At 49.1% G+C, this 14,376-nt stretch overlaps 4 protein-coding genes across 4 annotated transcripts; all 4 read right to left on the minus strand.

Moving 5' to 3' along the window:
- Positions 1-600: 600 nt before the first annotated feature.
- Positions 601-4,368, minus strand: F5147DRAFT_781024 (uncharacterized protein; the record flags this gene model as incomplete). Its single annotated transcript, XM_041442555.1, has 6 exons — positions 601-868; positions 929-1,120; positions 1,497-2,400; positions 2,460-3,227; positions 3,281-4,207; positions 4,257-4,368. 6 exons carry the CDS (start codon positions 4,366-4,368, stop codon positions 601-603), a joined length of 3,171 nt encoding a protein of 1,056 aa, XP_041285522.1.
- Positions 4,369-5,410: 1,042 nt separating this feature from the next.
- F5147DRAFT_789534 (uncharacterized protein) lies at positions 5,411-6,943 on the minus strand (the record flags this gene model as incomplete). Its single annotated transcript, XM_041443023.1, has 5 exons — positions 6,645-6,943; positions 6,421-6,588; positions 6,294-6,367; positions 5,771-6,245; positions 5,411-5,720 (listed from the first exon to the last, which is right to left on the minus strand). Exons 1-5 carry the CDS (start codon positions 6,812-6,814, stop codon positions 5,411-5,413), a joined length of 1,197 nt encoding a protein of 398 aa, XP_041285523.1. The 5' UTR covers positions 6,815-6,943.
- Positions 6,944-7,303: 360 nt separating this feature from the next.
- Positions 7,304-8,810, minus strand: F5147DRAFT_658725 (uncharacterized protein; the record flags this gene model as incomplete). Its single annotated transcript, XM_041434487.1, has 8 exons — positions 7,304-7,363; positions 7,441-7,458; positions 7,552-7,648; positions 7,841-7,987; positions 8,050-8,242; positions 8,297-8,367; positions 8,420-8,587; positions 8,629-8,810. The coding sequence occupies 8 exons, from the start codon at positions 8,808-8,810 to the stop codon at positions 7,304-7,306; spliced, it is 936 nt and encodes a 311-aa protein (XP_041285524.1).
- Positions 8,811-10,999: 2,189 nt separating this feature from the next.
- F5147DRAFT_789540 (uncharacterized protein) lies at positions 11,000-12,782 on the minus strand (the record flags this gene model as incomplete). Its single annotated transcript, XM_041443024.1, has 7 exons — positions 11,000-11,668; positions 11,719-11,795; positions 11,853-12,434; positions 12,498-12,537; positions 12,594-12,634; positions 12,669-12,692; positions 12,740-12,782. 7 exons carry the CDS (start codon positions 12,780-12,782, stop codon positions 11,228-11,230), a joined length of 1,248 nt encoding a protein of 415 aa, XP_041285525.1. The 3' UTR covers positions 11,000-11,227.
- Between the last annotated feature and the right edge of the window lie 1,594 nt (positions 12,783-14,376).

Raw genomic sequence — 14,376 nt, forward strand, 5'->3', positions numbered from 1 at the left:
TTCTTGCCAAACAAATTACATGGTCATGTGTATTATGTTGGGAGAAACCTATATACAACATACATAAGGATTCCGTGCAGAATTGCGTGTGCTAGAGCCAATGCGCGAACTCTAGGGACGCGCGAACTCGTGGGACTATCTAGTATTAGTAAAATTCCTGGATTTTTTTCGTTGTAATCAAGTTTCAAAGTCCGCAACTATATGCGGCAATTGTAACGCCACATCCAGATTACATAATCTTCGTCTTTTCTTCTCAACCTCCATCGTCGTCGAACGCTTAGCGTTCGGCGTCGACGTCACCAACAAACGCTTAGCGTTTGAGTTTCGCCTCCGGCACGCGGTTGAACGCCTAGCGTTCTTAACTGAATGGATCTTTTCACCGTCGTCGAACGCTTAGCGTTTGACGTCGAGACCGCCGAACATGAAGTTGACGTTGCATGTCGACTATCGTCGACTGCGCGTCTATCATGATCGTATCATTGACTCTGGACGCTATGAACTTGACTCGGACGTTGCATGCCCGACCATCGTCGACTGCACGTCCAGCTCCTTTCAGTGATCCGCGTCTTTTTTTCTCAAAATTCCGTTTGCTTCTACCTTCTATCCAGCGGGACGTCGAACGCGTAGGCGGGGTAGCCAGCCCATGTTAATCGGCGTGCTCTTCGAGCGCTGTGGCCATTGCGATAGCTTCTTGAAGCACGCCTGCAGGCGACGCAATAGCGTTTCGATGTGCCCTCCCCCTCTCCCCTTATTTCCTTTGGGGTTTTTCATACAGTCCCCTATATAATCTCTTTTTTTCTTTCGCGCCCTCTGAGCGGCCGGCAACCAATTCCTAGGCATCCCAGACCTTCTCCCCTGTAGCCCCGAGCTGTATAAGAGGACGGGCGACTGTCATCGGCCCTAGTCAGAGAGTATCGATCCCACCCACCCCCGCATGGGTATCGAGTAAGGAATATTGTCGATCGTCCCGGCAAACGTGTCAGCCATATCACATGGGGATGGCGGACGGGTTAGCGCAAGGCCATGGCGACAGACTCGCAACTTGGCTTTGACGGACCGACAGGGCTGAGGGAACCAGGGGTGGGAGATCCAAACGATCGAGAGAGATATGGTAGCGACCCTGATCGATTGAGGTAGGGACGGTGAGAAAACTCTAATCGACGATTAACGCTACGACGGACAGGCCCTCACGGACCACCTCCCTCAGTTCCTTCAGGAGCTGGACTCCATTCAGCTCCTGTTCGGGTAGTGTTTGCAATGCATCTTACTCGCTTCGGTTGAAGATGGCTGTATCGTATCTGAAAACACCACACTAACGAATAACTACCCACTCGACTGATTCGATATCGCCGGCGTCAAAGTTTGGTGTTTTTCGTATAGCTCATCTGCGCATCAGTCCTTAAGGGAGATCCTTAGCGATTGCAAGCCGCTTCTACTAGTAAACTAAAGCTGCATATGATTCTGTCGGAGGATATAAGCGATCGGCCTCAGCGCACAATCCTGCTGCATGACCGTCAGATCCGACTTGTGCAGGATCATTGTACTCCCTTGCAGTATATCGACGACGGTGTTTGATCCACCTTTGACGGGTTAGGAAAAGATCCTTGTCGCCACTTCGGATTCCCTGAAGACGTTTTTGGAACCATGCCTCCCACTCATGAGACCACTCCCCTTGCCACTTCTCGTACCTTTCAAATACATCTACGGGAGGCCATAGACTACTGCTGTCAGTGGCGCCTAAGAGAAGAGCCACATCGTGGTCGGTCACCATGTCGTCGATGTCTCCACCAATGTGACGTGCATGACCGTGCAGGCAAGCGTCAGTGGACGGGCCCGACAGGGCGGCGGCAAACAGACTTTCAGGTCCATAGTGCAATGCAATGCGCCAGGCAATGCCGCCCATGCTAAGAAACCGACGTGCGAACGGAAGATTAAGCATGGCCCGGACCCGAGCGTGATATTCATGAAAGACATCCCCTTGTGAATACAGCGGTGCATGCCGGACGTTGAGATGGGTGGGGCGAGATACGAAGGCAACTGGCCTGGGAGCAGGAACAAACACCTGCCAATCAAGCCCTCTGGACAGACAACGAATGCCTAGATACCAGAGCGGTACATCCGGATATTGGGCTCTCCACAAACGTAGTCTGACTTCAGTCCGCTTCGAGACTACTAATCGACCGTGAGAGACGACGCGCAGGGAAGGATAGTCGGGGTGCTTGATGAACTTTAAGTCAACACTATCCGGGATGTCAAACTGCCCCAGGCGCTCCATGAACCAGCGAGTTTTTGTTGTGTCAGCGGGGGGGTGGTTCATCTGGTTAAAGCCCGCAAATGATGCGCCTGTAAGAGGCGATGCTGGCGATGAGGCCGCAGGAACAAGTGATGAAGGGGCAGGAGCTGAGGATGGGAGTCCTTGCGTTAGGAAGGTCGCATACAACAGATGGTTATAAACGCACGGGGGTAGTTTAGCTCCTCAGCAGGTTTGAGCCTCATGGACTGGTCTTCAGGCGGTATGATCATACTAGTAACGCGCGCGTCCACATCGTGCATCTGAATATCTTCAATATCATTATTCACGTGCGCCCGAGGGTCCTGGTGGAGCATTTCCAACCCTTCCTTCTCTCGCCGGGCCCTCTCGTGAGACTGGCGCTCGAGCCTGCCGAGCTCCATCCTGACCGTCTCTGCTTTCCCATGAGCAATCCGTTCGCGATCAATCCTTTCCGTTTCCGCCAGTTCCTGCTGCACCTTTTCCTGCTTTTGTTTCTCTAAAAATATTATAGCTTTTTCCTGGATACGACGTGTGCGTTCCTCTGCCTGCGGCTTCAGTGCGCGTTCGCCCAACGGCAAGGCATTGGTATTCGGATGGTTGGCGTGCGATGGTCCGGCATGTCCATGGAGGGCACGTTCGCCCAACGGCAAGGCGTTAGTATTGGGATGGTTGGTGTGCGATGGTTCTGCAGATCCATTAATCTGACTCTCCGCTGTCAAAAAGAACCACCTGGCTCGCTCGCGGGCGGGGTGGGCGACGCCAAGCGTATTTCCAAAGACGTTGTGTTCAATGGTGTTGATTGCAAATAGCGCGCATGAAGTACGATCCTTTTGATGGTCATGGGGTAAGTTAGGTCCGCCATTGCGAAATTCTCCACTGAAGCGCGCATGGAACCACCATTGGAGTTTCTCAACGAATTGCTCTAGCGCGTGCTGTTTGGAATTCAGAGAATCCCCTGCGCGGATTGAGCCTTGCATTGAAAGGAAAGTTGACGCCGAAAGTACTCACCCCATCTGAAAGATCGTGTTTGAAAGTCAATTTCAAACGCAACGAAATGGCCCTTCGTATACACTGGAGCATAAAGACGTCTATGCGTCCTCGCACTCTGTTCGAATTTCTGTAGTTGGCGATGCGGCCGGTTATGATATGAGATATCGTTAGCGCTGCAGATGGCATCGCCGAAACCGGTATCGGCGATGATGGCATTATGTCGTTTCGTAGACAACTGAGAGACCAGATAGGCTGCCATCATATCAACAAGAGTGTCTGACAGCCACTCATCATCGGATAGAAACCGAAGAAGTTGCCTGGTGGTTCTGCCAGCGACCGCGGCTGGGCCGTTTAGTGACGTATTCCAAGGCAGAATGTCCAGCTGCCGCGTTACATCGCGAAAGACCTGATGATGGTAACCCGCTTCCTGTTTCTCCCGTATCCAATCCATTCCCTCCGACCATTCTCTCCTGCTATTGTGTACGCAGTGCAACGCCCACCAGAACTCAATCACCCACAGAGGTAGTCTGGCATCAGGGGTGCGAGGATCGCGCATGGAGATCTTCCCGTCCAACATCGCTTGACCGAACTTCTTGCGGAGCTCCTCAACGTATGGCTCGGGAGGTATTTCTGATCGAATATACAACTTGCCTCCAGGCGGGTCTTCTTGAAACGTTATTTTCTCTGAAAAGGGCCATTGGCCAATTTTGGGGAGGCGAAATTTGATTAGATCTGTTACAGATATATTGTCAGATGGTAGGAGACGTGTTAGAATGTTGGCCGGCACGGTGGTAACACCAATGCAAAGCTGGTGCAGATCATTTGGGAGCGGTCGCTGGTCCGGGAACTTCAGCCCTTGATTGATCCATCGGCCAGCAGCTTCAAAGTTGGAGGTGGGTGTCATGTCCTCGTCGGAGTCCTCGCTATCGAAGTATTCCGACTCATCTGAGTAATGGAGTGTCAGACCTGAGACTGACAAAAGCTGTGAGCTTACCAGGGATGGGTGATCTAGGCGGCCTAGGCGGCCTAGGCGCAGACATGACTGCCAGGTGCTGGCGAGGTTTGCGGGCAGGAGGCCTTCGTTTGATTCCTTTGAGAAGATCCATTGAGTCAAACGCTAGGCATTCAACCGCGTGCCGGGAGCGAAACTCAAACGCTAAGCGTTCGATGATGACGAAGGGAGGAAAAGAACAAGATTACGTAACATGTATGTGACATTATTATAAATGGAAGCAGTCAGTTCGAGAACATCCCTGAATCCGGCGCAGAAAGTCCGGCACGCACTACGGCAAGAACGACGGCAAAGCTGGTGGCTAACAGACGGCACGTCGGACATTGAAATACACTTGGAGGTCGGGGAACTTACCGGTAGATATGCCTTCCCATCATTGATACCGCCCTGCTTGATGTATAGGTGATTTAAAAGTCAGACAAAGTCCGACACCTGGCCGTGCCGGACTGCGGATATATCCGCCGTAGTGCCGTACCACGCGCCACCGTTTCAGTGACCTTCTGGTCAGTTCACTGGTGAGCCGTGCGCGTTTACGAAGTCTATCTGCATCGCGCTCATCCTCGCATTCATAAAAAGCCTCCCAATTCTTCATCACCTCTAAACTCCTTGAGCAGAATGCAAAACGTGCGTAGGATTCAATCGGATCTTCATCTACACCCAAGAGATCAGTTGACAGTGTGACACGCTGAAGGCCTTAAAATGTGCAAGGGCAAATATGGCCCACAACCTCGCATTAGTTGTGCTCAGAATAGACATTTCAACCAACACATGTGTTTTACAATGTATGCCTATGGAGAACACCAAGTCGAGTCTCAAAGGTGTTCTTGATCTTTGCACTCTTACTAATACTCTCCAGGCGCACACAACGACAGAATTCACAAAAATTTATATGCGAAAGTGTATCGGCACGGTATTAGCATCAAGGAGCTGTCCCTGATCGTCGGTGGTGATCCGCATCATGTGCACAGCCTCTGCCTCTCGATCCTTCACATACCCGATCAATAGCGAGGAAAGCATTGGTGATGTTTCAATATGTGGGGCAGGCCAAAATACCCGTAGTAGTTACGAATCTCATTCCTCACGAATACTTTCGAGGCCTGCGACCCTGGAATGCGAGCAGACATCGTGTTCACTGGCTACAAAAGTTGCAGGGCATTACGTTCTTCAGGGGTAGGGCTAACCAATTTTTGTTCCTGTTCCAGCTTAACAGCCAAACGCTTGAGTAGTACTGGTGACACAGTCGTGAGTTTACGAGCAACACTATCAAAGTTTGATTTGCCCACGGTGAAATAGGTCTGGAAATGAGCCTGTCGACGCTGCAATATGTTCAGCAGGACGAATATGAAACTGTTATGGTAACGAAAAGCACGGTCAGACACAGATAAGAAGTACTTGGCTTGTTTCTTGAATGCTAACGCAGTTTGTCGAGACTGGATTTCGAAGCCCCTAAGTCCATAAGGAAAAAGAGTGGGATACCGACCAGGAAAAAAGTGTACTCTGTCATCTTGTGGTCGTAGAAATTGGCTGAAATGTCACAACTCTGTGCAGACCAGAAACCAGCTGGAGTGCCCCAAGTAGAAGGGTTGGGCGTTTGCGCCGTAAGATCTGCAGGGATTTTAGAACGAGCAAAGTGCCACACTGACATTCCAGAAGAGGTGTCCCACAGAAGCGCAAAGACACCGCCCCCCGCATTGTTGAAGCCATATCCAAAAGAACTGCCACAAGGACACATTACTAGATCCCAACTGACGCATGAGAAAGAGATGCAATACAATGTGTCCGCGTCCACAACGCCGCAGCCTGCGTCCGCATTACCAGTACTGTAACAGTCAGTCCCGAGGACCTGGCCAGTAAACAGATCGGCACTAACACCTGACTTTGCGATAGTACAACTTTGGCTCGTGCCACTATGAAGAGTCATTTGGTTTGTCGCCTGGTTATTCACGCCCTCGACAATGTCGATTTCACCCGCTGAGGGTCAGTTCGGGCCAACAATCCAGAAACTGGGCCATGTAGAACAGCCGACAGGCATGTTCAAGGCGTCAATGACAAAAAGACCGCCATTATAGCTTTTCTGAGATGTAATACGGACACTACAATTCATGATGGGTACTCATAAATCATAATAAACACGAGCATTACGCACGAGTCACGATTGCCGCCGGGAGCCACGGCGCTGTTTGAATCTACTGCAAGAACTGTCGAACTATCACAGTCATTGACGTATGCAAGTCCCTTGGACTGTACCTCCGATTTGCTTTGGTAGTTGACATTGCCACTGGTGGGGTCCGAACCCGTGAAAAAGTCCCAATCACTAGATGGTTAATTAGCCGCGTTGAAATTGCGTATAGTATGACAAGCGGTACGTACTTGATGAAATCCTCCCCCTGATAAAAGTCTTGAAATGTGTAAATTTTGTTGGTAGACTGTCTATGGCCAGCAGTACGGCGGTGACGCGAGTGCGCATGCGACGGATGGTGAGCACCAACCAGGGTGGTCAACGAAAGAGCGGCTAGAAAGAGCTTACAGAGTGTGTACATCGTGAGGCAAAAGAAAGTAAGGGAAAGCAGTTGTCCAAAGGATTAAACGAAAGGAAATTTAAAGAGAAGGACGTGGAAAGTGGAACAAAGAAACGCTGAAGGAACGTTCAAGGGATTTAAAGCATGAAAAGCAACAGTTTTACGAACCTCATTGCTGTGGGCTGCCACACTGCATGACTCTACTCGGCCGGCCACATTCGGCGACCTTATCATCATGTCGCTAATTATGCTAAACATGATCCTTTTGTCCTCAATCCAATCATCACTTCGTTATATTCCAAGACTGATCTCTCTTGCCGACGTCTTCATTAACAAAGCGTGCAGTGGAAATGGCGTAAATCAGTAGTCAAAAAGTGAAACGCACCATATGTGTGCATATATGTGCTTTATCATAGTATGCTTTAATGCTGAAAACCGAAGCGTCTGGAAAATTTCAAGCTAAGAATAGACTTCCACTGTCCAAGTTAGTATTTAGAGATTCGGAAGTATTCAACACACGGTCCACCCTGGCAATTCTCGGAAATTGCTCTCCAGAGAACGCGTAATACTCTGGGCGTAAATTCATCATCTGTTCTGCTTCTTTAAACCATCTCGTGTACATTGTTCATTGCGGAGCAGGGACGTACGAAAGAGACATCGGTACACTGCAGTTGTAAGGAAGTTAACTTCAAGTGTAAGTCATTGACCCTGGATTTCGATAACCCTATCTGCAACAATTGCTCGCGAATGTATCTCACAGTTGTCTGAGACGGCCCACTACTAGTAGTGTGGACGCTGGACGGCTTAACTCCACTATTGTAACTTGCGTTCTTCCAAAGCCAGGCGGCTTGATCTCTTGGCAATAGTCCACATGGCCATACTAATTGTAGTCTGCGTTGTCTTTGGCATGTATCAAAGTTGAAGCCTGCTGTTTCTACTTCGTATGCTTCCTGGACATCTTGACATCACCAAGCTTGGTCATTAAGATAGCAGCAGCGTGCAACGAATCAGTCTGCTTCGTTGTCAACAGGAGCTGAACATGCTCACAGAGATGAGGGATTGAGGTAAATACTACTGGTAGACGGCCACGTAATTAAAGCCCGAGCGAAATGGCATATTGACATGCCAGCGGAATTGTCCCACAGAAGTGCAAAGACACCACCTTCTGCATTGTTGAAACCATACGCAAAAGAGCTGTTACGCAGAAACATCAGGTCACGATCGGCACACAAGAAACACGTAAGTACGATACAAACCTTGTGTCCGTGCCTTCGATGCTGCAGCCTGAGTCCGCGTGTGTAGTACTGTAGCAGTCGGTTGCTACGATTTTGCCTGAAAACTGATAGGTACTATTTGTCATTTCGTTAGTGCAAGTTTGGTTCGTGCCGGTATGAAGCGTCATCTGGTTTGTGCCCTGATTATTCACACCCTCGACAATATCGATTTCACCTGCCATAGGTCAGTGTGGCCCAACGGTCCAGAAACTGGGTCACGTAGAACAACCTACTGGCATGTAGGAAGCGTCAAAGATGAAGAGACCGCCATTGTAGCTCTTCTGAGATGTAATACGAACGCTGCATTCGTAATAAATACTCGTAAATCAGAATAATCACGGGTATTACGCACGAGGCACGCTGACCGCCGGCAGCAACAGTGCTGGTTGAATCAACTGCAAGGATAAACGAGTTGTCGCAGTCATCGACATACGCAAGTCTCTTAGACTGCGCGTCCGACTGGCCTTGGTAGATGACATTTCCACCAGTCGGATCCGGGCCGATGGCGAAAATCCAGTCACTAGATGGCGGAAGACGATTAGCCAAGACGCAAGTTGAAACTAGATAAGTGATACGTCCTTGAAGAAATCTCCCCCTCGATAAAAGTCTTGTATCATGTAGGTTTTGCCGATAAGTTGTTTGTGAGCAGCAGTGCGGTAATGATACGAGTACCAGTGGTGGCTACCATCAACCAGAACGGTAAATGAGAGAGCCGCTAGAAACAACTTAGGGAGAGAGTGCATAGGATTGAAGCAAAAGAGGAGGAAATTCCATGCAAAGTCGGTGGTTGAACAATACTAGTAGGGTCGTGGTTGAAAAACATTCACGACTCGAAGGCTTCTTGCACTGGACTGCCATCGACAACGTCATTATATCTCGGCCCCGCTCAATCTCAATTTTTCCTGTGCTGTCGGTCATCCCCTCTTGCCGATGAGTCTGCAGCTTCATAACTCAATCATAGCTTGCGATAGTAACGCTGTAAATAAGTGGAGTCAAAACAAAGCATTACTGAAACTGAGCTAGCTGAAGAGTATACCTGGAGCTCTATCACTGTGGCGCCGAAGTAAGGTTGAAGTCGCTCAAATTGTCTAAGGCGGTTTGCACATCTCCAGCCTAGTCTAAACTGACCCAAGACACAATCAGGCCGCCGCTGCCTATCAGGTCTAGGTGGCGGTAGTACGTTCACATATTGTAGTACGATTCGAAAAGAATCAACTACCGCGGATGGGGTAAGAAATGAATTGCTCTGCGTTTGATCATCAGTCCATTCACCATTGACTTGTTTCTTAGAAATATGTTGTCAAACGGTACGTACTAGTGTAACCGAGCGCACAAAGGTGAGGCGACTTTAGTGACTTTCGAGAATTGCATGAAGCGAGCAGCACAAAGAATATATTTCCGCGGAACCTTGTTCGTTGACAAAGCACGTATGATGTATGGTCGATTCCCGGCACCCACGCTTAGAAGGAGTCGAATAGATGTTGACAATGTCGACGTTGATTGTATAGTAGTACGATGCGAGGCAAAGGACAGGAAAGCAGTGATTCAAAGGATTGCCTAGTAGTAGTCAGCGGGTAATGTGATCCATGCTTATGAGGTCTGATTCTTAGACTCGTGGTTGACCATCGAATTCTGAAAAGACGTTCAAATCCACGAACCTCGTTACCAGCCGACCTTCAAGACGCCTTCAATGACCTAACTCGGTACTGGGCCTGACCAATTATCCTCGATACAGTCAACAACCCTTTGTATTTCGAGAAAGCGACCGGCTGCCGTTTCTGCTTGTCGGTTGTATGTAGGCTTTTAGACGGTGCGATGTTGTAGGCTTGCACTTAGCGCTCAAAGAAGTATTTTCCCACTGACTAAGCTAATAAGTTAATAACTCAAATGTTGGAACCCGGAGTCCACAACTCAGCCGTACATCATGCATCAAATACCGCAAACTAAAAGTCCTGTCTGTTATCTACTGGCATTTTCCACCTTGATTGGTCATTCAAATTGATATTGGGTTGTAGTATCACAGTGGAAAACACGTGCTGTGCTAAAGTGTAGTCTGCGCTGACAAATTAAGTTTCAAAGTCCGCAATTATATGCGGCAATTGTAACGCCACATCCAGATTACATAACCTTCGTCTTTTCTTCTCAACTTCCATCGTCGTCGAACGCTTAGCGTTCGGCGTCAACGTCACCAACAAACGCTTAGCGTTTGAGTTTCGCCTCCGGCACGCGGTTGAACGCCTAGCGTTCTTAACTGAATGGATCTTTTCACCGTCGTCGAACGCTTAGCGTTTGACGTCGAGACCGCCGAACATGAAGTTGACGTTGCATGTCGACTATCGTCGACTGCGCGTCTATCATGATCATATATCATTGACTCTGGACACTATGAACTTGACTCGGACGTTGCATGCCCGACTATCGTCGACTGCACGTCCAGTTCCTTTCAGTGGTCCGCGTCTTTTTTCTCAAAATTCCATTTGCTTTTACCTTCTATAGCGTTTCGATGCGCCCTCTCCCTCTCCCCTTAGCCCCCATTCGCATTTAATTTCCTTTGGGGTTTTTCTACAGTCCCCTATATAATCTCTCTTTTTCTTTCGCGCCCTCTGAGCTGCTGGCAACCAATTCCTAGGCATCGCAGACCTTTTTCCCTGTAGCCCTTCTAGCCCAGAGCTGTATAAGAGGACGGGCGACCGTTATTAGCCCTAGTTGGAGTATCCACCCCATCTACCCCCGCATGGGCATCGAGTAAGGAAGATTGTCGATCGTCCCAAGGCCTTTATCCTCCCCAAACGCGTCAGCCATATCGCACAGGAAGTCTCTCCCTGAAGATTGCAGACTAGTTAGCGCAAAGCCACGGCAACAGGTGACATGTGACAGGGCACCAGTAATCATCATAAACATCTTGAGAGTAGCAGAAGCGGGAGTTAGGTAGATCTACGAGCAGTGACCTGGCATAATGGAAGGCAGCGGCAGCTTCCCGTCGTGAAATTGTCGATAATCGCGTTGCCAAGTGACCGTCAAAAAAAATTGAAAAATGTTGCGTAGGCCTCCAGTCCAGATGCATGGTTGTGTTCCTCCGCTGTAGCAACCCAGTACCAAAATATCTTAATACGTCGCAGAAAGCCTTGTGCGGCATGTCCTGATGCCAGTCTGAAGTTCTCTACAGCAAGTGACAAATCAGCAAGGTCGTGTAGAATCCGGTAACGAGACTGGTAAGCCACCACAACCACAAGTAGCTGAGTGTTCTATCTAGGTGTAGTGAAGACAGAGCCGCCAATGATTGTTGGCAAAGCGTAATGGCCTCCTCGACATCTTCATTCTTCTGAGTTTCCGTAAAACGAGAGCAGAGCAATGAGCTCAAACCGAGAAGAGTTGTGTGACGCTCTGGATGGTCGAGCCGCCTTAACCGAAAAGATTCGCGATACCAATCAAGGGCCTCGTTGAGATCCTCGCTGACATGCGATTTGTCATATCTAGTTTTGAGCGTGAGGGCAAGGTTGTTAAGCGTGGTGTCACGACCTGGATGCCCAGGTGGGCGCAACGTCAGTGACTCACGATAGAGGCTGATAGCTCGGGTGATGTCATCAATGTCGCCGCATTTCTTGAAACGGGCGATGAGGGCGAGCCCTAGGTTTTTCAATGAGTAATCACGAGATTCTGTCCAACAAGGCGCAGGCGCAGTGCTTCTTCGTCCAAAGAGATGACCTCATCAAGGTCATTGAGCTTGCCTCGGTGTCAGAAGCGCGACATGAGTGAGTCAGCCAAGTTGTCCAAGTAGGTATCACGGTGAGCATGTCCCTCGGGGCGCAGATACACGGCTTCGCGACCAAGTTGTATGCTCGTGTCAAGATCATCGATACTGCCGTGCTGATAAAAGCGTGTTTGAAGTGCTTGTGCAAGCCTGTCGAGGGCTCTGGGATGGAGTTGATGGCCCAGAGGATAAAGCTCGAGGACGACTCGTCGAAGATGGATGCCCCCATCAGATACGTCTATTGGAAGATTGTTGCATGCGCTGATCACATGATCGACACCATTCCCTGCTATGATACTACGAAGGTAGGTGCCATCTGGACGGAGAGGCAGTAGTTCATGATAGAGTTGTACGGCTTCGCGGATGTCGGCAGAAGTTCTTTTCTTGTTGTGGCGCCAAATCAGCGCTTGGGTCAGATTGTATAGAGATAAGTGATGATCGGGATGGGGCTGCGGACGCAATGCAAGGGCGTCGCGGAAGAGGGAAGTAGTGGCATCAATGTCTTGAGAATAATTTCGAATGTAGCCTTTGAGGCAGGCCCACGCGAGGTTAGTGAGGGCCGTGGCATGGTCTGGATGGCTGACTGGACGCTGATCCAGAACCAACTGAAAATGCTCTACAGCGTCGTTCAGGTGAGAGACTGTCTTGCTCGTCGCTTATGCAGTAAATTGTGGGTGACCCGCATCTGTGTCTCGAGCAATCTCGCAATCTACGAGGGACTGCAGTTTGCGTTCTGTCAGCAAAAGCTAACAGGACAGATACCAGCGTCACTCACATCAATCAGTGCTTCGTCCTGATCGTCGCATGCATGCACAACTGGTAGCCTTCAGCTTAAGGGAAGGGTGGACACCGAACGCGGGTGGGAAGGATATATCTACGAGACATTAGTGTATGTGCATAAACGAGAAGCGAATCACTCACCAAATGGCTCATTTCTATGATCAAGTAGCTCATCCCACGACATCTAAAGTTCGCCGATGATCTCTCCACCGCCTAGCATTCGACTAAGCTCAAACGTCGCCCTGATCTCCACTGACAACGCAGGTGAAGAGTATGATAATCTATAAACCGATAATCAGTTCTCGCATCGCGTCAGAAAGTATCTATGGACTTTACAGAGTGATAGTATTCTCCCAAGCTACAGATTCAACAGATGATAAGACACTGGTGGCTGATTTCCAGCGCCTCCTGGAGTCGACATTGATGGATATGTAGATGCCAGCAGGAATGCGGCAGGAGGGAACCTAAAGATTATTTCCGCTGATGACTGTAGATATTGTGTGAGAATGATAACAGATACGAGGGTGGTTCAGAGGGACTCGCCTTCAAGTCTGATATATTGGCTTTCTGAGCTACCGGCATGATGGTGTGATTGGAGGACGGGGGCAAAGATATGGGGAATGTGGATAGAGAAGGGAGGTTGAGGGTTCAGGTCATGCCACACGTGTATTTCCACATTGTCGAGGGCTGTTCGACACGATATTGACGCTGGTATGATTGCACTAAGCGCTGGGTATGGAGATCACCGACCAGGACTAGCGGAAGAATCTAAGGTAGACAATGTCACGACCAATCTTCAGTGAAAGTGGCCAGCCGAGGTCAAAGGAGTGCAAGTCTCAGAGTAGTTGAAGGTAGTGCGAACAATGTTAAAACCGATGAAGACGGCGCGCTAAGAAGAACCGAATGATTGTATACGACTCATCCAATTGAGCTGATAACGAAGGGAGGATGATCTTGCCTGGACAAAGGTATGAGAAAAGAATGTCAACTTGAAAAGCGAGGATGCAACCAACTTGTATGCTTATTCGGTGAAGGACGATCGACGAATGTTCAGGAAGCTGTGACCGCTGCCGGATTCCCCACATATATCAAACCAAGTACCATGGGAGAGAAATACTCACTATATCATTGGCGCCGGGTGAACAGGCCAGCAGGCCCGTCGTGTAGCCTGGAAGCCTTGAAGGTGATAAGAACACATTAGTACATAATGGCGTGAGGGATAATGCAATGTACAGGGAATCCCCGAATATGGGGTGAAGATGGAATGCATTGATTGACTCAGCATCGAACCACTCGTGGTTCCTTGAGGTGGCTAGACTCGTAACCAGTCTTTACTACGTCTGAGATGTTGTTAAGTGTTTGACGTAGTAAGACTGGTCGATCTCGGAGAAATTTGGCAGGCGAAGCACGGAGTTTGAATTTCAGCAGGTGCTGGTGATAATATTACTCATCATACCGTGATGGTCACTAGTAGAGTACTCTAGTGCGTCTAGCTAGACTGTGTGCTACTAGGTTAACCCCCTGCCATGAGTTTGTCGTGTGCTGCTCTAGAAGCTATCAACAATCTACCAGTGGACTTTATGAGACCCTTTCAACGAAACAAAGCCAACAAACTCTCGAAGCTTTCGCGCAACTCGACTTTATTTCACAAGGAACACAACATCCTAAATTATTTCAGCTCAAATGCATGATATCATTACTTTCTGCAAGGAATGGGATTTTTTTATCTTGGTCAAGGCTCGAAGGGTCGACAGTCCAAATCAAAGGTTCAACAGGTG

The sequence above is a fragment of the Suillus discolor genome (genome assembly GCF_016758755.1).
Source record: "Suillus discolor strain FC423 chromosome Unknown F5147scaffold_122, whole genome shotgun sequence".
In the NCBI taxonomy this organism is placed as follows: domain Eukaryota; kingdom Fungi; phylum Basidiomycota; class Agaricomycetes; order Boletales; family Suillaceae; genus Suillus; species Suillus discolor.